This window comes from Rattus norvegicus, chromosome 5 (assembly GCF_036323735.1).
Source record: "Rattus norvegicus strain BN/NHsdMcwi chromosome 5, GRCr8, whole genome shotgun sequence".
Lineage (NCBI taxonomy): Eukaryota > Metazoa > Chordata > Mammalia > Rodentia > Muridae > Rattus > Rattus norvegicus.
The window spans coordinates 12,750,271-12,776,381 of NC_086023.1; the positions used below are offsets into that span (position 1 = coordinate 12,750,271).

General features: G+C 39.6%; 1 protein-coding gene across 1 annotated transcript in view; it reads right to left on the bottom strand.

The window, feature by feature from the left end:
• Positions 1–26,111, bottom strand: part of Prex2 (phosphatidylinositol-3,4,5-trisphosphate-dependent Rac exchange factor 2) — a 315,395-nt gene that overhangs the window by 29,588 nt on the left and 259,696 nt on the right. Inside the window, exons 36-37 of the mRNA NM_001393795.1 lie at positions 8,378–8,444; positions 8,002–8,192 (exon numbers count right to left, since the gene is read on the bottom strand). Coding sequence (NP_001380724.1) covers positions 8,002–8,192; positions 8,378–8,444 — 258 coding nt within the window. The remainder of the gene's footprint in view (positions 1–8,001; positions 8,193–8,377; positions 8,445–26,111) is intronic.

The following is a 26,111-nucleotide window of genomic DNA, read 5'->3' on the forward strand; positions in this document are numbered from 1 at the left end:
GCCCCAAAACTCCAAATATCCAAAATACAATTCATAGACCACAGGAAGCTAAAGAAGAAGGGAGACCAAAATGTGGATACTTCAGTCCTTCTCAGAAGGGAGAATAAAATACTCAAGGGAGGAAATACAGAGACAAAGTTTTGAGCAGAGACTGAAGCAAAGGCCATCAAGAAACTCCCATACTTGGGGATACATCCCATATACAGACACCAAACCAGAGACTATTGTGGATTCCAAGAAGTGCTTGCTGACAGGAGCCTGTTATAAATGTCTCCTGAGAGGCTCTGCCAGAGCCCGCCAAAGACTGAGCATGGGGTCTCCAATGGAGTAGTTAGAGAAAGGACTGAAGGAGCTGAAGGGGTTTGCAACGCCATAGGATGAACAACAGTATCAACCAACCAGAGCCTCCAGAGCTCCCAGGGACTAAATCACCATTCCAAGAGTACACAGGGATGAACTTATGGCTCCAGCTATATATGTAGCAGACAATGGTCTTGTCTGGCATCAGTGGGAGCAGAGGCCCTTGGTCCTGTGAAGACTCTGTGCCCCTGTGTAGGAAAATGCCAGGGTGGGAAGCAAGGCATGGGTGGATGGGGGAGCACACTCATAGAAGCAAGGGAGGGGGGACTGGAAAGGGGGATAACATTTGAAAAGTTAAAAAAATGCAATTAAAAAAAAACAACCATAAACAAACACATGCACTAATCTTGTCTCCTCCTATTCCAACACACACGTATATTTCTAACCAGCCTTGCTCCCTGTGAAGACCAGCATCAAGGTGTTCACTCATTTGGCATCAGGTAACTAAGGCACTTGGAGGAAGTGTTGGCTGTGCAAGGATGTGCAGGAACTGAGCCTGACACCAGGTATCCCCAGTGCTGTGCACACCTAGTATGAATCTGTTCCTCCATATTGTACACTCCCAGGCTTGGGTTCTCTGTCCCACACATTTCATCTCTTCTTTGCTTTGGGAGTTTGACTGAATACAGTTTAAATAATATAAAACTTTTATTTGCTTATGGAGGTTTTTTAAAATTTTTAAATAGAGTGTACTATACATACACTCTAAGCTTCATATGGAAGCCCCCAAGAAAGAACAGTGCCTGCTGACATTTTCTCTATCTTTCTGAGTTGGAACAAGTGAGGCTTTGCTGCCTGCCTCCTGGGATGCCATGATTACCTAAGCCAGGTTACCTTGAATGCTCTACTTTCCTAAGAGTCTACATGACCTAATCTGAGCCTATTTGTCAATTTGTCCTTTGATGTCATATTAATGACAATAAAATATACTAAGAAAGAGTCCTTCAAAACTTCAAAGTGGTTCTTACAAATGGTGGTTCATGTTATCTGAGAAACACTTTTCTAACTTTTTAACCAAAATTCACCATACTGTTTATCTTTCTTTGAAATGAAAACTATTCCATTGGAGGCACTGCTAACACTGATTTCCTTGGAGTTGCTTTTAAATGTCACTGTCTGGATTTGATTTCCTTAACAAATACTGTAGTCATACTTTGGGTCCTGTACCATGCTTATACAACTGGGCTTCTGTTGGTGAGTGTAGGGTAAGGTATGACCCCATGACTCCAACAAAGTCTTGAAATATTAATTAGGAAATGTCAGCTCAATTTCCTAATAAATGCATTTTGGAAATGGACCCTTCAGTTTCCTAAAACTATATATATATATTCATATATATATGAATTCATATATATATATATATTCTTTCTACAGCTAATCGTAAGTAAAACAATTGTTCCCTTCAATTTTTGCTATCTTGTTTGAAATATCTAATGTCATATATATATGAATATATTCTTTCTACAGCTAATAATAAAAATAGCCTGCTGCTGAATATGTGTGCCAAAAGAGGCCCATAAGCATTTAACAATGGTAACCAGCTGGCCTTAGCATGCATTGTGCCTTCCTCATACTTGTGGGCAGTTCTTCACACAGAGTATTATGATACGGTGGAGCCTGGGAAGTCAAAGGCTCATCTGACTGCTTCTACTGGTAAAAGGCTAGGAATATTACCTAAAAATGGATGTGCTGATTCTTGAAGAAACTTAGTCTCACCAGAAATCATGACAGCAGAAAGTCATTTCTTTATACAGAAGAATTTGACCAGGCACTTCACGGGCCTGTCAAGTCCTTAACCCTGAACTCAAATCCCTTATCATCTACTGGCACAGCCACACCAAGATACCATGGATCACCCACTACTGAAACTCAGATCAAGATGAGTACAAAGATAGGTTCCTAAGAGACACACTATGATCACAGACACCTTGTCTTCACTGGGAAGTTTTTAAACACGTGTCCTTTCAAGAAGTTTTCTACTGGTGGGTTCCCAGCATGTGACAAAGAAGACACAAACAGAGTAGAAGAGAAAAGCATCTTTGTGGACTTAGAAACATATTTGGGGCTTTGCAACATTTGTAAGGTCCTGATTTACATTTGTTAAAGGGAAAATGATGACTGTTAGGCAGAGTGGAAATAAGGAACACGAACAAACAAAAACAAACAAACAAACAAAATACACTCCAATGGGAAATAAAAGTTGCAAGCTTTTTGATTACCTGTAACAAATAACTGGTATGGATACAAAGTAGAACTTGAAAGCCACAGAGCTGATTTAATACCATTAAATGTTCCATTTGGAAAAATAAAACTCACTCCATCTATAGGCAGGTAACAACACAGTAGAAGTAACATCTCTCTGTAGGAAATGAAATTCATAAGACAGCTAATACTTCCATTTGTTAGCACAAAAGTATAAATTAAAGCAATACAGGAATGTAATTGCTCCTCTATTAGAGGCAATATGCAGATGAGTTACATTAACCTCTTCAGACAAGTCAACGAAAGCCAGGATAACCCACTCAACTTCTGTTATATTGAGAGTCATTTGTTTTGGACCCTTAACTGCAATGTATTTAACTAGAAAGCTTTTTATTTTGTGACACAGTAATCCTAACTAGAAGATGGGCTATTTTAACTTAAGAGATAGCAACATATAAAAGTGTGCCTCTGTGCCAGTCCTACATGCCACCACGGGGGGTGGGGGGTGGATAATCATTAAACAAGACATTAGTAATCAACGGCAGACTCATGGATTGAACATTAAATGGACAGGATGGAAATGCATCTTCTGTGCTACTACAACAGTGTACAAGATAGGGTGATTTTTAAATACATTCAGTTCTTAAAATTGAGGCTGAGGCAGAAGTCCAAGGTTGAGGAGCTTCCACTTGGTCTGTACATTCTGGCTGCATGATCTCCCACTGAAAGCAAATGGCAAGGACTGGAGAACTAAAGGAGCCAAACTTACTGTAACAACCCTTTCCTACAAACTAACCCACTTAACATGGGGCATAATGAGCTCTTACTAAGACCATCATACCCTAATAAAGCACTGTGCAAGTGTGTAGTCCTTAGTGATCAGGGAAATGCAAGTCAAAATGACCTGAGATTCCACCGTACACCAATCAGAATGGCTAAGATCAAAAGTCAGGTGACAGCACATGTTGGCGAGGATGTGGAGAAAGAGGAACATTCTTCCGTTGCTGGTGGGATTGCAAACTGGTACAACCACTCTGAAAATCAATCTGGAGGTTCCTCAGAGAATTGGAAATAGATCTACCTGGAGACCCATCAATACCACCATGCTCCACCATGCTACAGGGGTATGTGTGCCACTATGTTCATAGCATCCCTGTTTGTGATAACCAGAAGCTGGTAACAACCCAGATGTCCCATGACAGGAGAATGGATACAAAAATATGTTTCGTTTACACAATGAATCACAAATGGACTATGAATGAACTACAAATTTAAGAACAAGGATATCCTGAGTTTTGCAGGCAAATGGATGGAACTAGAAAATATCATCCTGAATGAGGTAATTCGGATCCAAAGGGACATGCACGGTATGTACTCACTAATAAGTGAATGTTAGCCAAAAATGTACAGAATACCCAAGATATAGTCCACAGAACTCAAAAATGTCAACAAGCTGAAGGGCCCAAGTCCCACTTGGGAGGGAGAGAAAGCAACTACAATGCAGAAGTGGGGAGGTACCTAGGAGGGAAAGGGAATGGGGTTGCAGGGTAGGGGGGGGCATGATTTGGAATTGAGTGGGGGGAAAGGACTGAAGCCCTGAGGGCCAGCCGAAAGAATGGAAACAGGCAACCTCGGGAGGAAGGAGGTTGGGGTACCCTTCAGAATGTACCAGAAACTTGGGAGGTGAGTGACTTTCAGGACTCAAACAGAGGGACCTTAGATGAATACTTTACAGTGTGCAGAAGGAACTTGTAGAACCTACCTCTAGCAGAAAGACAGGGCATCAAGTAAGGTTGGGGTTGCCAACTCACAGTCAAAACACTGTCCCATTTTTCCTGTCTGAAAGAATTGCAGGGATGGAAATGGAGAGGAGGCTGAGGAAAAGAAGGCCCAGAGACAGGCCCAAGGGGAAGGCCCAAGTCCTGACACTATTACTGAGGCTATGGAGTGCTTCCAGAAAGGGACCAATCATGACTTCCCTCGGAAAAACCCAAAAAGCAGCTGAGTCAGATGCAGAAATTTGCACCTAACTAATGGACAGAAGCTGCTGACCCCTGTGGTTGAATTAGGGAAAAGCTGGAAGAAACTGAGGAAGAGGAGGAGGATGACCCTGTAGGAGGAACAGCAGTGTCAATTAACCTGGACATCTGAGATCTCTCAGACACTGGGCCACTAACCATACACTAGCTGAGATGAGGACACCAACACATATACAGCAGCGGACTCCTGTGTCTGGGTTCAGTCAGAGAAGATGCACCTAACCCTCAAAAGACTGGAGGCCCCAGGGTGGTTAGAGTTCTGGTGGGGGATGGGAAGATGAGGACATCCTCCTGTAGCCAGGGGAGCAGGAAGGATGTATGGGATGTGGAACAGTCAGAGGGTGGACCAGGAGAAGGATAAAATCTGGAGTGTAAAAATGAAAGATTAAATTAAATTGAAAAAAAAAAAAGAAATCATGAGAAGATTCACAATGGAAAAGGTGGACATACAAGGAGGAAACGCTACATTACCTTTCATCATATTTATAGTTTTTAAAAGGCAAAACCTCATCTTAAAGATAGATCACCCTTATTCCCTTCCTCGACTGGATGGCAACGAGAGGCTTATGCATCAGGGAGAGGTAGTGGGGAGCTTCCATGGGGACAAGGATGGACACCTTGGGGAAAATCAATAGAAACAAAGCAAGCTGAGTGCTAGGAGACTTTCATAATTCATCTTAAACTCCATTCTCTTAGCCCCGCATATGCATTATTAAACATGCAGAGCTTATGTTGTGGGGAATTAAGTCTGTCCTTCCTTCTAAAACCCACTTTTTTTTTGCTCCCAATAATAAAGTATTTAGATACACCCCTTTACCCAGTGAATGAAAATGCAGTAGAGTAAATCAAATGGACATTACAAAGTTCACCTATTTCTCATCTTTATTTTAAAAATAAATGTTAAAAATATCTGATTTGCCATTTGATTAACACTGAATTTGTGCTCTCTCGGTGGGGGTGGGGTGGAAAGCAGATGGGAAGCTTCCTTGTTCAGTGGCTCCTGCAGGTCTCCTTTGCTTCCTTCCTAGCTGCCTAAATTAGAATTACTAAAGGATTATTTTAGGAACAGCCTTCTGTGGAATTTTCAATTCCAATGTAAATTGGCCCCTATTTTATTCTACAGAAAAAAATCTAAGCAAGTCCTTCATGGAAGAAAATGAAAATTTATGTGAAAGTCACAAGTTACTCTGTGAAATACAAAATAAAACGTAATTTTAAAATAGTTTTAAATTGAAATTCAGCATCTGTCCACAGTTTAGTAAATATCTCTTGAGGGGAATAACCCAAACCCTTACTGATTTTTATTTGTAAAAGTGGAGTAAATCGTACTTTAAAAATTTTTCAAGGCTATTTATGATTGTAACATAAGAATTAATGAGTATAGAAATTGTAAAAGCCCTGATGATGTTGACAACACCCATCAAACTCTAAAAGTGTTTATGGAATATCTGTAAAAGCAATTTGCACTTTTGCTCATGACTGGTAGGATGAAATGGCAGATTGAATTTCCTTCAATTTCAGGAAGCTCATGCAAGTGTAAGAGCATGCATTTCTAGATGCAAAGCTACAAGCCTCTTTTTGCTTGTTCTGCTCCTCTGATATCTGATTGTGAGCTATGGAACACAAGAACACACTCATGGTGATGGCAGCATATTGGGTTCACCAGGGACGATTTGCTTTTCCTTAAACCAGCAAGCATACTCCTGCCAAAGACTTCTTGTTGTGTCTCTCTGTAGGACAGCCCTGTCTCAGACAAGTGAATGAATGGCTCCCTCATTTCCTGAAGGCCTCATGGATTTGCTCAGCCCTCAGAAGGTATATCCCTTTTCATGCTGGCATTTTCTACTACTCTGATTTACATTTTCTGGAGCTGATCAACCTGCAACACAATGTATTTTTTCCTTTACCGTCCATCTCCTACAATGCAATACACACACACACACACACACACACACACACACACACACACACACACACACCACACACACACACTATATACAAGTGGGGTCTTTCTCTTTCAATACAGTAAGCCCAGCAACAGTAATAGTGTAGAAACTTAACCAGTGTTTAGTGAACATAGATAGGCTGAAGAATGGATGAATGAATGAATGAATGAATGAATGAATGAATGAATGAATGAGTGAGTGAATGAATAAATGAATGAGAGAACAGGCTGAATGAACAGGGAGTATTCAGAAATATTTCTCTGCTAGTAAAAAGATTAGGTAATACACCTTGAGAACTTGTCTTGTCACATTTCATACATAAGGTCATGCTATATGCCTTCAAAACTAGACTTTGGTCCTATCTCATCAAAATGAATTGTCCCAGACTGTAGAGCGAACTGCCTTGCATGGCACGTCTCCACTTTCTGCAATCCATTATCCTAATTGAAACATCGGCTCCAGGGAATGGTTCAGATCTAAAGCTCTGAAAGATCGGTTGATTCCCTCTGAATCCTGTTCATTATCTTTAGATTTCCTAAGTTATATTTTCTTACACTGTAGTTTTGTTGGTTTCATCCATGTTATTTTTATAATTAACTTTATTAGCTCTTACATTGCCCCTATTAGCTAATCATGCTTGTTTCCAACATGAACACTCTTGCTATATTTTATCATAAAGCACCAGCTACAATACTTTCCATGGACTGAGGACCAAATAATGTAAATAAATAAGTAATCATGACTTTCAAAGTCTAAATGACCTAACACTAAGAGAGTCTATCCTGTGGCATGAGGCCCTATTTAGATGAAAGAAAAGAATAAATCCTACCTTATTATTTCCATTTATAAGGTTTCACTTCCAAAGAAACTAAGAGGAAGAATTCATCGTGAAGAAAGACTTGAGTTGGGATGTTCACTGCTGTTGGAGGCAGAGTCTGATGGAGCTCAGGCAATGCAGCTGCCTTGGCTGCCCCAGAGAACACAGTCAGCATGCTTTCTCATAAAGAGCATATCTTAGCTTGTGAGCTCCTGGACTGTCACTTTGTTGACCATGGGAGATGGCACTTAGCCATCTCCATGAATACTGCTCATGGTAATGTGGCTCTAGGGGTGTCGGTTACTGAAGGATGGGATGTCTTTTAAACACCTCAAGGAAAGTGGGAAGTCCTACAGTGAATATGAAAGATGCTCATTTTGAACCTAAAATACTAAAATAGAGCTGCAAATATGAGAGAGATACAAATCTCAGCTATCTTGGCATAAACAGAGGATTGTGTTAATTGGTCTGTCTATAGTTAACAAAACCACAAGAATACAAACCCAGAAAATATCTCAAATTGTTCCTGAACACATTTGAGTCATTTGAACATTTCAAGCTTTAATCCAGTCAAAGTCTTCCACCTTAAATACAGAACAAGAAAAAAATGCAAAAAAACACAAAGATGTTCACATACCGGTGCACACCACTGCTGCACATGATGATGTGACAGGCACCGAGCCTGTCGCACAGCTCCGAAGAAACTGACAGCAGTCCGACTCCAGAGGCGCTGCAAGGTGTGTTCACACAGGCAGCGATGCGCTTGGATCTGATAAACGAGGTGACCAGCCGGTAAAGCTCATCTAAAGCATTGAGAGGCCTCATGAGCTAAAACGAAAAGCAAGGAACACAAAGCTCAACGTGTTTCGAAGTCCATTCAGGCGGCATGCAATTCAGCTGTCGCAGCTTTCAGATTACTGATCTACAATATCATCTTAAAATGGGACAGTGTTCAGAGAATCAGCTAACAGGGTGCAGGGGAGGATACTGGGTCAGCAAATGCTATCACTTACCTTCTCTATGTAGGCAGCTTTAGATGTGGCATTTGGTGGGGAATTTGACTTGTCCAAGTAGAATGCCCTGAAAGAGTCCAAAGAAAACCATCTATTGTTAGAAAACAAAGAACATAAAATGCATGAGGATATTTGGTTTCCAAAAACGTCTGCTTAAAGAGCAATAGATGAGCAAAGGCCCTGACAACAAGGTTGGTCAGGGCTCTGCAAAGGCAGTGGTTACTAAAAAGAGAGAGAGAGAGATAGAGATAGAGAGAGAGAGAGAGAGAGAGAGAGAGAGAGAGAGAGAGAGAGCCAGAAAGATGGTCCACAAGAGAAAAGCTACTGCCTAAAGCTGTGTTCTGATCCTTCCCCCAGAAGCAGGCTGCAGCTGATAGTGATAATCTCATAGTTACTAGTAGTCTTGCTTGGTGTCTACTTTTCAAAATAAAGCAGCAGGGATCGATGACATTTTACAAACTTGATTAGGAAAGATAACACTCAACAGCTTATTGACAATTACCTTCATTCTTACTGAGAATCAGTTTCTTCTTTCCTAAAGCAGTGATTAAGATTTTCTCGAAAAGAGCTTGCATCTAATTAATTCCGTACCACAAGTTGCTTATTGCTCACCAGAGTTCAGAATGACCTACTGAGATTTACTTCCAGGCACCATCTGGAATGAGTGTCATGAGCAAAGAAACGACCATGAATACAGGATGAATCGACACCAGGCACTGCTTGGTTCCAGTGCAAGGGTACAATGACATGATCCACAGGACATCCTCAAATAAGAAGACAGTCCTAATGAACTAATGAATCTGTTTGTACTGCAACCATAGGAACAGGAGCAAAATCCAAAGGGGTTCAAGCATCACTTAAACTTTTCCCTAGATTTCCCAAGCCCGTGACAGTAGTAATCCACAAGGAAGACTCTCAAAGAATGGAAAAGAAAGCAAAAAGATGCAGTGAGGCTGGTCTATGGAGCGAAGGGACAGCAAAGACACAACAAGGGATAGCCTGGGTAGGTAGGGCCCTGTGGGTCCTTGTGAAAAGTTGGGAGCCACTGAATGAAAGTGATCAGGCAACGTGACTCCTTTCTAGAAAATGACCTGGCTGTTTAATCCACTTATCACCACACCCAACGTTTCAGGTATCAGAAGTTCAACATGTCTTTCATTTCCAACACACACGGCCATAATTACTATGATATGAAAACCCATGTGCACATACCAACCATTAACACGCTGTGAGATTTTGTCCTTTGTTTTTCATTTTACATAAAAAAGTCACTGAAATGGTCAGAGACTGCAGGAACACACCCTTCTCGACTCTTCTGTTTGTGCCAATGGTGGTCCTTTGTCTAGAACAAATACCTTGCAGACTCCTGGGAGCTCACATGTATGGCTGTGAACAGGAGTGTACATTTCCACACTTACAGACTTTGAACCTCTGTCTGCTTAATTTGAATTTGTATTTATTTGTTAACCACTCATGTTTCCTCTCTTAGTGGTCTGCTCCTATTTCTTATTTTTGTATGGTATTATGCTTTCTTCATACCTAGTCATTAACTATTACTTTGGGGTGAGAGGTGAGAAATGATTTCTCTGTGTAGTCCTGGCTATCCTGAAATTTGCTCTGTAGACTAGACTGGCCTGGATTCACAGAAATCTGCCTGCCTCTGCTTCCTGAATGCTGGGATTAAAGGAGAGCATTCCCACCACCCAGTCCATAGCTATTACTTTTACAGAGAGTTAAATTTGAAAGCTTAATATTTTCATTTTCAATCTCTCACCTTTCTTATCTTAGATCCAGTATTTAATTTTAAAAGTTGCTTATTCAATTTATATTTTTCACTCACTGTCTTTTACTGCATACTATATCATAAAATTTTAGAATATATTTCAGTAGCATTTGCCTGCCAATACCGTTTCAGTTTAAGATCTGGAGAGAAAGGTTTTGTGGTTCATTATTATTATTATTATTATTATTATTATTATTATTATTGCTACACGCTAAGGGTCCCTTTTTATCCCATCTCTGACCTATAGTTTGACGGCTAGTGTTCAGATATACATTTATTTTTATAGATCCAGGTAGGACCTCAGACTAAAGTTTTCCATGGGAGAAATCTCACTCTCATATCTGAAATGTCAGTAGTTATCAACTGCCGAATTTTGTCTTTCCATCAAAATGTCTGCTTTCTCTTGCCACTCCCACTAGACACATACATACATCTTTCACAGTCTCCCCCACACAGTCTCCACCCCCACTCTTTCCTTTTCAGGTTGATTCATACTGCATCTCAGGTGGTTTTCTTGGTAAGGTCTTCCAGGTATATAATTTGTCCCTAGGTCAAGTATAAAACCTAGCCCTTGTTACGAAGTTTACTATAATGATTATCTTTTTATTTTAAAGATGTCTATTCATTCTTCTTTTACTTCTGACTTTAAAAAGTTAATGTTCCTGTCCCCAAATCTCTCTTCTCTACGTGACTACAGGGATGTCTTTGCTAATTGCTGTAATTTATAGCACCTGTGACAGGGTCATCTCAATAAATATTTGCAAGTATGTAATAACTAGTTAACATTTTTGCTCCAGGATTTTATGCCTTTATGGCTGATATTTTTGGAGCTATATTTTCAGAATTCCAGATATATTTTCCTAGCTGTTTTGATTGATCAAATGCTTCTAGGCCAGTGGTCCTCAACCTGTGAGTCACAACACTTTTGAGAGTGTGTAGATGGGGTTGGGGATTTGGCTCAGTGGTAGAGCGCTTGCCTAGGAAGCGCAAGGTCCTGGGTTCGGTACCCAGCCCCGAAAAAAAGAAAAGGAAAAAAAAAGAGAGTGTGTGGCATATCAGATATCCCACATAACTGATCTTTACATTGCAATTCATAGCAGTAGCAAAATTATAATTATGAAGTAGCTACAAAGTATTTTTATGGTTGGGAGTCACCACAACATGAAGAACTGTATGAAACGGTTGCAGAATAAGGAATGTTGAGAACCACTGTTATTCTCCGTGGCCAGATTTTTTGGTTGTTTTTCTTAAAGTTGAGTTTTCTCATGACTTATGAAATTACATGTAATTTTATTGGAGTAAGAACATCTTAAATTTAGTTTTATTTATTTTAGATAACTCCATTATTAACTCTATTGTGTTTCTTTCTAAATCATTTAGTGCTAAGAATTACATTTCTGTTGCCTTCACATCAGAGGTTTGAGACTGCATCTTGGAGACATCCTGAAGACTACAGCTCATTTCGTTGTCTAGTGGCTCTACTTGCTTCCTCCCATCACCTTCAGATCTAGTAAACCTTGAGTGACAGTCTCAAACAGGGAGGGCAACACATTTTTATCCTTCACCAAGAAGGTAAACAGACAAGTTCTCTGTGCCTTGTCTCAACTGGTAGAGCTGGCTCTAGACTTCCTTCTGTTAGAGCCTAACAGTGACCATCCACTGTCCTGCAAAAGCTGCTCCAGCCTCTGCCAGTTCCAGATCCCTGCACTTCACAGGTCCCAAGAAAGCCTTCAACTCATCACCTGCATTTCTGTGGCCATTTGTGATCAGATATGACTTATGCCTTTTCTGTCCTTAAACTTGATCTAGGAAAGCTATGACTCAGAAAGTGTGTGGTGATCCAAAGTTAGATTCTCTCCCTGTCCAATTATCCTTTCCTTTACCATGTCTAGGAAGAGAAGGAAATGTGGGGTGAAAGGACTAAAGTTCAGGGTGAACTACTTAGCCTCTCAGGAGCCCAGTATCATCATTACATAGACGGCACAATGTTGGTGTATGAAGTGCCTAGCTCTATGATATGCCAGTAGGACTTGTATAACAAACAATAGGAGCTACAAGTGCACACACTGGTCAAGGCTTCTTGCAGTGTTTTAGTCATTCGAAAAGAGAGACTTGGATGAGAAGATGACTCGGTAGGCAAAGGTGCTTATCAGGCAAGCCTGACTATATGAGATAAATCCTCAGAATCCATACAAAAATGGACGCAGAGAAAAGACTCTACAAAATTATCTCTAACTACATGTGTGCATTCACACATGCACAGCCTCTCTCTCTCTCTCTCTCTCTCTCTCTCTCTCTCTCCCTCTCTCTCTTTCTCTCTCTCTCTCGGAAACAATACATTTGCTTTAGAAGTGTAAAAATTAGGGGCTAAAGAAATAGTTAAGAGCACACATTTGACAGAGGACTCAAATTTGACTCCTAGCATCCATTTCTAGTAGTTTGCACCTCCCCATATCTGCAGCTACAGAGGATCTCACAACTTCTTGTTTCTTCAGGTACCCACATACAAGTGCACATACTCACACATAGGCACCTACATTTAGACAAGATTATAAAAAAATCTTTTTAAAAACTAAGATTAAGATCAAAGACATCCTGCTGTTCCTGGCATCACCTAAAACAATTTACAACCTCTTTGTTCTATTACATTTTGAACTATTCAAAGATAAAAATTAAGTTACACATTTGAAATATAGATAATTCCATGACCATGAAACAAAAAAGAGGTTTAGGACTAAAAAGAAAAGAGCTGTTTTCAGGTTAAAGAAGAAAAGTCTGTCTTTTAAAGGTCCATGATTGACAGTTCAGAACTGCTATCTCTCGAGTCAGCTAGAACAGCGCTCTATAATAGCACCCACAGCTCCAGCTGAGGAAAATGTCCTTTAGGTAAGATGCCAGCACCATTGGCTGCCAACATTCCAAGAGAATGTTCTATAACAACAAACAAACAAACAAATGAACAAGGCCACTCTAGCTCGGTTACAGCCCAGTGGTTGAATTCTTGCCTATCCTGGCATGCATTATTCAGGTTTGGCTTTAATCTTCAATACCAGAAGGAAAAGAGGCTACCACTAATTCAGCCTCTTCAGGGAAGGTTAGATCCTGACCATCTAAATCTGCTATTTCAATTACAAGCGACTCTATAGAAATCTCCAAATATCAATTCAACAAAATGTTAAAAGAAAAAAAAAACAACTCATGGTTGATGAAGTTAAAGAAAAACAACTTATAGATTTACAGCATAGTCCACATCAAAGAACACCATTTAGAAATTTTACTTTTCAACTGCTATATATGATAACTAAAAAGAAAATCAGCCAATAACAAAGCTTGACAACTTCAGATACTCTTACAAATAAAAGTTTCTACAGATTCAGAGTTAAATATTTGACTCATGAAGTTGTGTTCTTGGAGTTAACACTTTCTAACCAATGGTGGAAGGGAAGGAATAATTATGAAGAGTCATTAGTGTGTGGCCATCAGTTAACTACAGTAATCAGCAACCACAATTAGCAAGCATTAACAATGTGTTTTCTGTACAGTACACAGACTCTCGGAAGAAGTCTAAAGAAGGTAACCAGGAACTACGTGGCTACTTCAATATTCCCATATGCACAGTCAACAAATCTGAAAACTCAATTACTTGTGACGATGGGAGCTTAGACCTGTGGCAGAAACTAATGTTAGGAATTCTTCATCAGATAAAAGGTTGTTCAACAAGGTATTTCACTTAACAAGTGGTGAATTTCAGTGTCATCCTGATTATGACAAACCATGGACAGAAAATAATCTCATAATGTACTATCCTTAATTATAAAAGTCCTATAAGGCCTCTTAATCAAATTTTATGGAGAAAGTTAATGGTAAAATTGGGTTAATGCCAAAGCTGATGTCATTTATGATGCTTCTAAGGTGAGTAAGAATGAAGTCATGGTCCTGGGCCTGAATATAGAAAAATCCTATTAGGCAATTTTGAAAGTGTTGATGCTAGCCTGGGAAGGCTGGCAAGGCAGTTCCCATTCCTGCTGAACCATGTCAGCTTTCACTATCACAGCTTTCTAAAAGGGCAGATTTTTATATGATCCTCGTGGTCAAGCTTCAGAGAATGAAATAACAATGAAAAGGGGAAGCAGCATACATTTCAACAAGTAATTAAACTTAAGTTGAAATACACACATATACATATATACATATATATACACATATGTACACATATACATACATACATATATACATACATACATCGAATAACTATGCTAAAGGTAAACTTGGCATAGTCTACCTACCATTACCAAGAAAACAAGTATAGATGCATTTGCAATAAAGTCTGACTATAAGAGGTAACTCCAAAGGCTTAGTGGATAAATAGAAGGAAGGTCCTAAAAGTAGGATTTAAGAGTTGGATTCAGATAGGATGATAACAGGTAACAATTGTAAGAAACATTTTAAATGGAAACTTCACCACGAATAATGTAATTGGCACGGAGAGATAGAGTCAATATATTTAAAGAGTGAGTTTAATTGAAGTTGGAGGAGAGGGTATTTGACAAGGTGGACAGTTCTATAAACTGAGGGAATGAAATGTCAAACTAAGAAACAACAATAACAACAAAAAGTTTGTCAATAATTATTAAAGTGTGAAGAGGACTCAAAAGAAAAGTTCAGCTACCAGCTACAGTAGGAATGAGTAGGACAAAACACATGGCTGCTAATGTGTTTCAAGGGATCCTTGAAATGATAAGTATCATGAAACACTATAAGAAGACCTTGGGGATCATGTAGGGAACTAATGCTTGCCACAAGAGGAAGAAAACAGGTGTGGACGGGTTGATTAGTTCATGCAGTCATCCATGCTAAGTACTAATTTAAGAATTGCAATATTACACTCTTAAATGGGTAAACAGATCAGATCCTAGCTCAGCAGGATCGAGCTGTGCCCCAGAGATGATAGTTTTCTCCGTAAAGGCTGAAAAGGGTTAAAGAAATAGACTTAGTTTTGAGAGATACACAGAAGTTAGATCAATGACAAAACTGACATCCTCTTATTTCTCATTTGGCCACCCAATTCTCCTTTTTGTTGTGAGCATGTTGGAGGGGAGCCAGTTTCTAGGAGAGATGATGAAGACAAAGAGTCTCTAGTGTTCTATAACAAAGTAGAAGTGCATTCTCCAGGCAAGACCTCTGCTGTATTCTGGCTTTTTTTCCAGATGCTTATTCATGAGATCACCATTCTATTTATATATTTATAGTCACGGGCAAGATTCTTTATTTCATCTGACACATACTTATTTCTACTACTGTACCCTATTCTAAAATATTATGAATTGAAGCAAGTTGTTTTTATGCATCTTACAAACACTTTGCGTCTTAGCAATTATTCTTTGTTTCCTACGAACTGGAATGCCAACTGGCCTGTGATGGATATCATTTGGGCATATGATTAGATGTTCCACTATTACAGTTGAGTACAGGTGTGACTGGATGTCTGGTATTACTGTTAAATTACAGTTGATGGCTGCCATTGCACTTAAATTATGGTAAATAATTTTCTGGTATGTCTTATTAAAAGGCAGTTCACATTTAAAGGACACATACTGAGTGGAAAAGCAGGAGACAGTCCCACTAGCCTTCTTCAATGACCTTAAGCATAGTCTGGAAATCACTAGAAGCAATGCTTACAGTTAGATGAAGAGTAATTTGGATTATGAGACAATCTTGGCTTTGCCTGTTTACCTGTCACAAATGGAAATAGAATGAATTCTATAGTTAGAATTGCCAGAGAACTTCCGATGACCAATTTGCACTTCAGTTTGACTTAAGCACACAAAATCAGCTGCTAGAGGGTTATCGAGCCAGACCATGTGCATGGCTACAGAGAAGTGTGTCATTGCACACATGGTTCAACAGCACTTTTATGACTTGTCACATTGGTCATGGACTCACAGCTCCTCAATGTTGTCAATAAACCCACATCATTCCTTTCCTTTCCAAGAACCAAAAATAGTAAGTTGACTAGATCGGCATCCTATCTCTGTTTTCCAAACACTCCTTTACTGATTCTTGTTCTCCCATTTATGAATCAATACGAGTGACAGACTCTTCTTGTGCCTACCTATTTATATAATACAATGGACAGTATCTACTGCTCAAATATTCCTGGGAGTAGTTTCCAAGGGTATAACACTCCACCATTACAAAATAGACTCTTGTGGAAAGGGAGAGAAAAGGAAGCGAGTGTCTAATTTAAGGAAGCCTTTGTAATAGTGAAGCTGAATGGTATCATGTCATATAAGACCAGCTCATTTTACTGAGGAAAAACATTCAATTGAGTATTCCGACTTTAAAAATCATCCTACTTAGTTGAATACTTATGTTAGATAATTAAACTATGTAAAATAGCATAACATCTTTTTCAAGTGTTAGAAATACAGTTTTCAAGGAAAAACTCTTTAATGTTTAAAACTATGAGTTTTTTTATTAAAGAAAATGTAAGTAGTAAATTGGAGCCAATTCCTTCTGGTACCTTAGTTAGGTCAAGTCTGTCTTCAAGATGATTTCTAGAGAGCATAAATTTCATTTTATAGACCTCAAAAAATTTAGCTTTCATTAGGACTCCAAGTTTGAATTGCAGTCAGCATCACCCAACCATCCTGTCTACACAGCATGCTATCTTTCTCAGACCTATGTGTCACTTGTGTGTGCACTTTGCTCACTTGAGCACTGTTCTGTGCTGTAGGACCCCCTCCCGACACACATACACACTCACACACATGCACGCACACACAGAATCCTACTAGTCCCATGAAGCCCAGCTCAAATGAGACATTTAAAGAACAATTTCACTATAACTCCATTATATTGAGTTACACACCCTCCTTCACCTATAATACACAGTGCAGTCTGAGTGGGCAAGCACACTTTGACATTTTATAAGTTGCCCTCATTTTGAGATAGGGTCTCAGCCTCAAGTTGTCTTGGACCACACTATGTAGACCAAGTAGTCTCAAAACAACGGCAATCCTCCTTCTTCAGCCTCCTGAGTGCTTCAGTTACAGGTGTGAGCCAAGCTTCCAACCTCCATTTTATTTTGAAATCTCATAATCTAAGGAAGTTCTTGACAATACTATGTATTTTGAACCAGATGTAGTATTGAACTGATTTTTATTTCCTGAGAGTATAATTGTGGGCTTGTCATACTGTAGCAACTAAATACACATGTTGCCTTGTAGAGGAAAATATTATATTTATGCATATTCTCAAAAGGGTTTTTGGCATGCAGGAAGAATTCTTAAACGTATAAACATTATCTAACAATTAAATTGGCACTGAAAAATAACAGTTGAAGAAAACAGTTAACAGGTATCAGAACTTAAAATTCAAATATGGATGCCTGACAATCTCTCCATCAGTGAATGGCAACTAAAATGAAAACTAACATTCTTAGGGTGCCTGACAATCTGGGACAGGCTCTTGTTGACCTTATATTTCTCTAACAAGACAGACATGATGTATCAAAACTCCTGTTTATGTCTAAGGAAGAGATTAAAATACACAGGCTTATCTACTGGTATACTGAAATTCTAAGTGCCTTATGTTTGCCATATATGACTCTACAGTAAGTCACATCAAATGGTAAAGTGTCTGGCCAGCAAGGTTGATTAGAGAATAAGGGAGCTTGTTCCCCAGCTTGAGGACCTAAGAGAGATCCATGGGACCCACAAACTATCCCCTGAATTTTATGTGCATGCTTGGATGAAAGCACACACAAACAATAATTAAATGAATGTAATAAACATGTTAGAGATAAGCTTCCCACTATCTGGCAACATTCATGCTGTTAAGAGTAGTTTCTGAGGGACAAAATGTCCTAGATGACAGCGGTCATTGTTCTCTCTTCAGCATCATGTCTTCTGGCTTTCCTTAGAGTTGGAGACTCTTCCACTGCCCCAGAAACCCAGGCATCTCTTAAACTTAAATTAAATGAGTTTTCCCACACAGTTTGCCTCTGCTACATCATCTCTTTTTGGGGGAGCAAAGAGTGGTCAACATATTTTATTTGAGCCAATAAGTGAATGATTTTCCAGCTTTTCTGATAATGAGACCATTTCCAAGAATTTTTTAATTAAGATTGCTTGTCAACAAGTACTAAAAAAAGGGAATTTGTCCTTCCTGAATGGTAGCTATTGGTAAAGAAAAAAAAGCCCTGCCAAGCGTAAGATCTGTTTTCTTATCACAAGACATGTGTGTGTTTCATTTGTCATATGAGCTGTTGTTTTACAAGAAAAAAAATAACCAATGAACTGACTGGCAAAGATAACCCAGGACTGCCCTACCTTAAACTTCAATTACAATCCACAGAAGCATCAGCATTTTGCCACTGTCTCCTAAGATGTCTCCTAAGACTTGTGACAACTCAGCAGCAAGTTTTATAAACACCTGCAGACCTCTGGTGCCCATGGAGAGGGTGGGAGAATTAACACAAGTTGCAATTACAGGCATGCAGACATGGCTAAGTTGCTTCCAAGAGAATTCATGGAAAGAATACATACATAAAGTAGAAATCACAAGTCCCATGTGACCCCCTACACAACTCTATTTCTTAAAGGAGAAGGGATCAAAGGTTAGTCTGGAAGCGACCCCTAAAGCTTCTCTATGGGAGAACAAGGACTCTTAACCACATTCGAGGTTATGTTCAACTCCTAGAAAGCTAGCTGCTCAGGAAGCATGCATGAAGGGGAACAAAAATAAATCAAGGACAGAACAAAAAATCAGTAACGGCTATCATGGAACCGCCTAGTATGATAACAAGTCTGCCTATAAATAACTGCAAGTTCAGCCAAGTTTATCCTGACTGAAAGCAGAGACCCCACTCACCACACCCCTTGCAGATGGAATTGAGTAACCCCCCTATCCTCCAACCAAAACTTCTCCCAAGGAAACCAACTTGCGAAAACTGCTCTCCCTTTGCTCCAGTCAAACCATTCTCCCTGCTTACATTGACAGCTTTGCAGTGGCCAACTCTTGTAAATGACACCTTCTGTCTCTAGCTTGAGACTGGTACCTTGATGGTGGCATAATTTTCTCACCGAATTCTCCTTGGCATTCTATTCATTGCTAATATTGAAGCACCTGTTTCCTGTGCTTTTGTCTGCCTGATCTCACTCTTCTGTTCTCCCTTAACATTCTCTTTGATCCTTTTCAGTTCCTCATACTACCAAGATGTCTCTAAAGTCTAAATTTATGTGTTATCTGTTCATAACATATAATTCATAAGGAAGAAAGAATGTCAAGGGCTGAGGATCACATTATAAGGAAAGGACAGTCTTACCTGCAAAAAACTAACTAGTTCAGGGAAGAGAAATAAGTGGGTAATTACTATCCTACTTAGGAAGCAGAAGTAAGAGTATCAGAAGTTCAAAGTCATCCTTAGCTACACCACAAGTTCAAAGTCAGCCTGAAATGTATGAAACACTGTCTCTGAAACAAACACAACAAATAAAAAAAATATTAACAGTGCTTTTTTTTGTCTCAGCACACAAAAATTCCAAAATACCATGTCTTAATGAACATGGAATGACTTTAGTGCACAGTTTAGAGTGGAGGGACACTCTAAGCTGAGGTATGATTTGAATATTAATCACACACAGTAGGGCCACATCACTGTAAGGGGCATAGTAAGATTAGTCCTTTTTGGTTGTGCAAGTTTCTGTATCTGCTGACTTAGATGTTTATTCACAATAGCTAAACTAAGAACCTTACATACATGTCTGTCAACAAAAGAAATGGATAGTAGATTGTGGCGTATACACACAATAGAAATTATGTAGCCATCAGGAAGAATGAAGTAATGTTACTTGCAGAAAAAAAATGGATGCAGCTGGAGATAAATAATCTTACAAAGCAAATTACATCAGTCTTAGACTAAAAGCTCGTTATGTCTCATTTGGGGGTCCTAGATTCTGCACAGATGCATATGACGTGAAGCTAGAGATAAAACCATCTGGGGGAAGAAACAAGGTAGACTGATGGGACAGTGAGGGGAGGAATAACATGGGTATGTCAAAAATGTACTTGCATGACAATGTCTGTGTGTAACCCGAGTCCCATGCATGATAAAAGAAACAGCACATCAGTTTGTAAACTATTAAGCAAAGATGTATAAGATTTGACCACAAAGAAATTTACTTTCATTTTAAAAATTATCTTCTTTACAATCATGTATATGTGTGTGTGTTATATACAAGATATGTGTGCATGCTCATTACATGCATGCAGAGAGCAGAGAGTTTTGATGTCTTTTATTGTTCTTTGCCTTATTACTGAGCCTTTGTCTTTTTAGCTAGGCCAGCGGGTCACAAAGTTCCTAGGACCCACTCTCTCTGTCTTTCCAAAGCATGACCATGCCTGGCTTTCATGCAGGTGCCAGAGATTTGAACCCAGGCCCTCTTGCTTTTGCTCCACAGCAAGCAATCTTATCAACTGAGTCATCTCACCTCTTCACACTGGTTTTGCTAGTAAAAATTTGAACATTGCTGCAGCTACATCCTTGACTAAATTAAACAAGAAAGATTGCTATTATGTGTATAACTCATGGCAAGAACTCTACGAGATGTTTGTTAGGGAAACATTTCTTTTGAAACCTCTTCTTTCCTTCGTGTGAATGCATTTCTGAAATTGGTTTTCTCCTCCGTTAAGGTTATTAGAACAAGCATAGAGCTGACTATCAACCACACTATCATTCCAATCTATATTGCATGTGTCAACAGCAGGCAGCAAGTCCATTCTCACATAACTAACTTTAACTATTATCATATATGACATGTTGCCCAAAGCATGCATAAAGTTGAATTGAGGATTCATTATTTCATTCTTAAATTTTATTTTCGTTGGTAACAATGATTTTAATGGCAATTACTTAACTACTATAGAATTTGGTAGCATTCAAGGACACTGATATTTCTTCCCACCTTGACTATACAGCATAAAGGGTGCCTATAGCTCTCTGGCAAAGTTGCTCATGACAGATTTGGGGAAGTAGCCTTCCTGTCTTTGGGCTAAATTTAGGACAAGGAGAGCAGGGGCTGTACATCCTTCCCAATAGTTTTTCAGGATCACCTCTGTACTTTCGCAGTTTGCTGGATGTTAACAGGGGCAGAGTCCATGTTCAAATCTCAGAAGTACAGCTGTGCACAGGCAAGGCCCTTTTGGCCTATGCTGCATCACTCTTGTGTAGAGGTCCATCCTTTCCAAGTAGGCAATGAGGTCAGTTACCCTAGAATCAAGCACCTCAGAGAATTGCTTGGCATTCATATTTCCAGCCTCCAATTAAATTGCTCTGCAGGAAACCCACGAAACCTATCTTCAGACAGAAATCTCTAGCATCAGTTACTGTGCATACTAGCCAAGTTCTGAAGAGAGCTCAAACTTCTTCTCAGGCTATGAATCATCATTATCTCCAACAGAGAAAATGGAAAACAGAATTGTAGACATTATAAGTCTGCCCCAAGAGATGTGGCTATTCAGAGCATTCTAGTCAGGGGTCTGGGCTCCAATTGTACTGGACTCCAGGGGAGAAATGTAGTCAGCGAGTAATCTGTGGCATCACAGGCTTCTTGCTTATAACATAGCAGAGCTACATGTTTACTCTGCACTCTTCCCTCCGGGACCCAACTACTATTTAATCAATAAATCAGATTTCCATTTTGTTTTTTTTCAGTTGGTTCATAAGAAATAGTGTGAATGTCATATTTACTGAAAACGCTTTTCCATAAGGCAAGTAAGGATTTCGTCCATCCCTTCCCCACTGAATTTTGAGGGTGCATATACTTAATTTCTTAAATTAATATTACTTATATGTTTGAGTATTTTGTCTACCAGTATATATGTGTACCACATGCATGCAGTGTCCTCCAGGGCAGGAAGATGGTGTCAGATCCTCTGGGACTTTAGTTATTAGATAGTTGTGAGCTAGTAGGTGGGTGCTGGGAATTGAACCTAGGTCCTCTGGAAGAGCAAGCAGTTCTCTTTACTGCTAAGCAACCTCTCTTGTCCCTGGATTTATAATTTTTTATGCCTGTGTTACTGATGTCAAAAGTAAAGGAGGTTCAAAACTCTATACAAATAAAAGAACATTCAAGAAGTTTGAAATTATTATGATACACTGATTTATGACATAATCTATGGGTGGGTACCACTGTGAACTTTTGGTTTTGCATAATTAAACATCTTGATATTCGAATGGACTAAAATGAAAATACATTTAAGTTCAACTTTATCTATATGGTTTGCTTAGCGATAAAATAAAATTACTGTCTTTTTACAATTACCACAGAATACTGACTATATAATATAATATACATTTTGGGTTTTGAATAGGGATGATGATACATTTTGATGGCATTTAAATTTAATGTAGATGACTCGTCCTTCTCTCTCAGTAATATTTCACTAGGCAAACTCACTATGAGGACAAAATATATGATTGAGCTTGAGTCACAGATGGGCCCCACATAAAATATTTATTTCCAACTAACAACATAATTCTAATCATTCCAGTCTCCTTGCCCATTTTTCTGGGTTCCTTCTCCATTTCTCAGTGTTAGGGTTTTTTTTTTTCTGGAGCTGGGGACCGAACCCAGGGAGTGTTAGGGTTTTTTTATTATCCTTAACTATTAGCTTACCCTTGCCTTAATGATTTTAATAGTTCCCGGGAAGTCCCACACCCGCGGATCCCGGCCCGCAGCAGCTCTCTGCTCCCAGACCCGGTGAGAGAGAAACCCAACCGCCTGGTCAGGTGGGCACTCCTGAGGCTGCAGAGCGGAAGAGACCACCAACACTCCTCACCCCTGCCCACATCCCTGGCCCAAGAGGAAACTGTATAAGGCCTCTGGGCTCCCGTGGGGGAGGGCCCAGGAGCAGCAGGACCCCTGCCTGAGACACCACCGGACCCTGAAGGAAACAGACCGGATAAACAGTTCTCTGCACCCAAATCCCGTGGGAGGGAGAGCTAAACCTTCAGAGAGGCAGACAGGCCTGGGAAACCAGAAGAGACTGCTCCCTGCACACACATCTCGGACGCCAGAGGAAAAAGCCAAAGACCATCTGGAACCCTGGTGCACTGAAGCTCCCGGAAGGGGCGGCACAGGTCTTCCTGGTTGCTGCCGCTGCAGAGAGCCCCTGGACAGCACCCCACGAGCAAACCTGAGCCTCGGGACCACAGGTAAGACCAAATTTTCTGCTGCAAGAAAGCTGCCTGGTGAACTCAAGACACAGGCCCACAGGAACAGCTGAAGACCTGTAGAGAGGAAAAACTACACGCCCGAAAGCAGAACACTCTGTCCCCATAACTGACTGAAAGAGAGGAAAACAGGTCTACAGCACTCCTGACACACAGGCTTATAGGACAGTCTAGCCACTGTCAGAAATAGCAGAACAAAGTAACACTAGAGATAATCTGATGGCGAGAGGCAAGCGCAGGAACCCAAGCAACAGAAACCAAGACTACATGCCATCATCGGAGCCCAATTCTCCCACCAAAACAAACATGGAATATCCAAACACACCAGAAAAGCAAGATCTAGTTTCAAAATCATATTTGATCATGATGCTGGAGGACTTCAGGAAAGACCTGAACACACTTAGGGAAGCACAGGAAAACATTAATAAACAAGTAAAAGCCTACAGAGAGGAATCGCAAAAATCCCTGAAAGAATTCCAGGAAAACACAATCAAACAGTTGAAGGAATTAAAAATGGAAATAGAAGCAATCAAGAAAGAACACATGGAAACAACCCTGGATATAGAAAACCAAAAGAAGAGACAAGGAGCTGTAGATACAAGCTTCACCAACAGAATACAAGAGATGGAAGAGAGAATCTCAGGAGCAGAAGATTCCATAGAAATCATTGACTCAACTGTCAAAGATAATGTAAAGCGGAAAAAGCTACTGGTCCAAAACATACAGGAAATCCAGGACTCAATGAGAAGATAAAACCTAAGGATAATAGGTATAGAAGAGAGTGAAGACTCCCAGCTCAAAGGACCAGTAAATATCTTCAACAAAATCATAGAAGAAAACTTCCCTAACCTAAAAAAAGAGATACCCATAGACATACAGGAAGCCTACAGAACTCCAAATAGATTGGACCAGAAAAGAAACACCTCCCGTCACATAATTGTCAAAACACCAAACGCACAAAATAAAGAAAGAATATTAAAAGCAGTAAGGGAAAAAGGTCAAGTAACATATAAAGGGAGACCTATCAGAATCACACCAGACTTCTCGCCAGAAACTATGAAGGCCAGAAGATCCTGGACTGATGTTATACAGACCCTAAGAGAACACAAATGCCAGCCCAGATAACTGTATCCAGCAAAACTCTCAATTAACATTGATGGAGAAACCAAGATATTCCATGACAAAACCAAATTTACACAATATCTTTCTACAAATCCAGCACTACAAAGGATAATAAATGGTAAAGCCCAACATAAGGAGGCAAGGTATACCCTAGAAGAAACAAGAAACTAATCGTCTTGGCAACAAAACAAAGAGAATGAAAGCACACAAACATAACCTCACATCAAATATGAATATAACGGGAAGCAATAATCACTATTCCTTAATATCTCTCAATATCAATGGCCTCAACTCCCCAATAAAAAGACATAAATTAACAAACTGGATACGCAACGAGGACCCTGCATTCTGCTGCCTACAGGAAACACACCTCAGAGACAAAGACAGACACTACCTCAGAGTGAAAGGCTGGAAAACAACTTTCCAAGCAAATGGTCAGAAGAAGCAAGCTGGAGTAGCCATTCTAATATCAAATAAAATCAATTTCCAACTAAAAGTCATCAAAAAAGATAAGGAAGGACACTTCATATTCATCAAAGGAAAAATCAACCAAGATGAACTCTCAATCCTAAATATCTATGCCCCAAATACAAGGGCACCTACATATGTAAAAGAAACCTTACTAAAGCTCAAAACACACATTGCACCTCACACAATAATAGTGGGAGATTTCAACACCCCACTCTCATCAATGGACAGATCATGGAAACAGAAATTAAACAGTGATGTAGACAGACTAAGAGAAGTCATGAGCCAAATGGACTTAACGGATATTTATAGAACATTCTATCCTAAAGCAAAAGGATATACCTTCTTCTCAGCTCCTCATGGTACTTTCTCCAAAATTGACCATATAATTGGTCAAAAAACGGGCCTCAACAGGTACAGAAAGATAGAAATAATCCCATGCGTGCTATCGGACCACCACGGCCTAAAACTGGTCTTCAATAACAATAAGGGAAGAATGCCCACATATACGTGGAAATTGAACAATGCTCTACTCAATGATAACCTGGTCAAGGAAGAAATAAAGAAAGAAATTAAAAACTTTTTAGAATTTAATGAAAATGAAGATACAACATACTCAAACTTATGGGACACAATGAAAGCTGTGCTAAGAGGAAAACTCATAGCGCTGAGTGCCTGCAGAAAGAAACAGGAAAGAGCATATGTCAGCAGCTTGACAGCACACCTAAAAGCTCTAGAACAAAAAGAAGCAAATACACCCAGGAGGAGTAGAAGGCAGGAAATAATCAAACTCAGAGCTGAAATCAACCAAGTAGAAACAAAAAGGACCATAGAAAGAATCAACAGAACCAAAAGTTGGTTCTTTGAGAAAATCAACAAGATAGATAAACCCTTAGCCAGACTAACGAGAGGACACAGAGAGTGTGTCCAAATTAACAAAATCAGAAATGAAAAGGGAGACATAACTACAGATTCGGAGGAAATTCAAAAAATCATCAGATCTTACTATAAAAACCTATATTCAACAAAATTTGAAAATCTTCAGGAAATGGACAATTTCCTAGACAGATACCAGGTATCGAAGTTAAATCAGGAACAGATAAACCAGTTAAACAACCCCATAA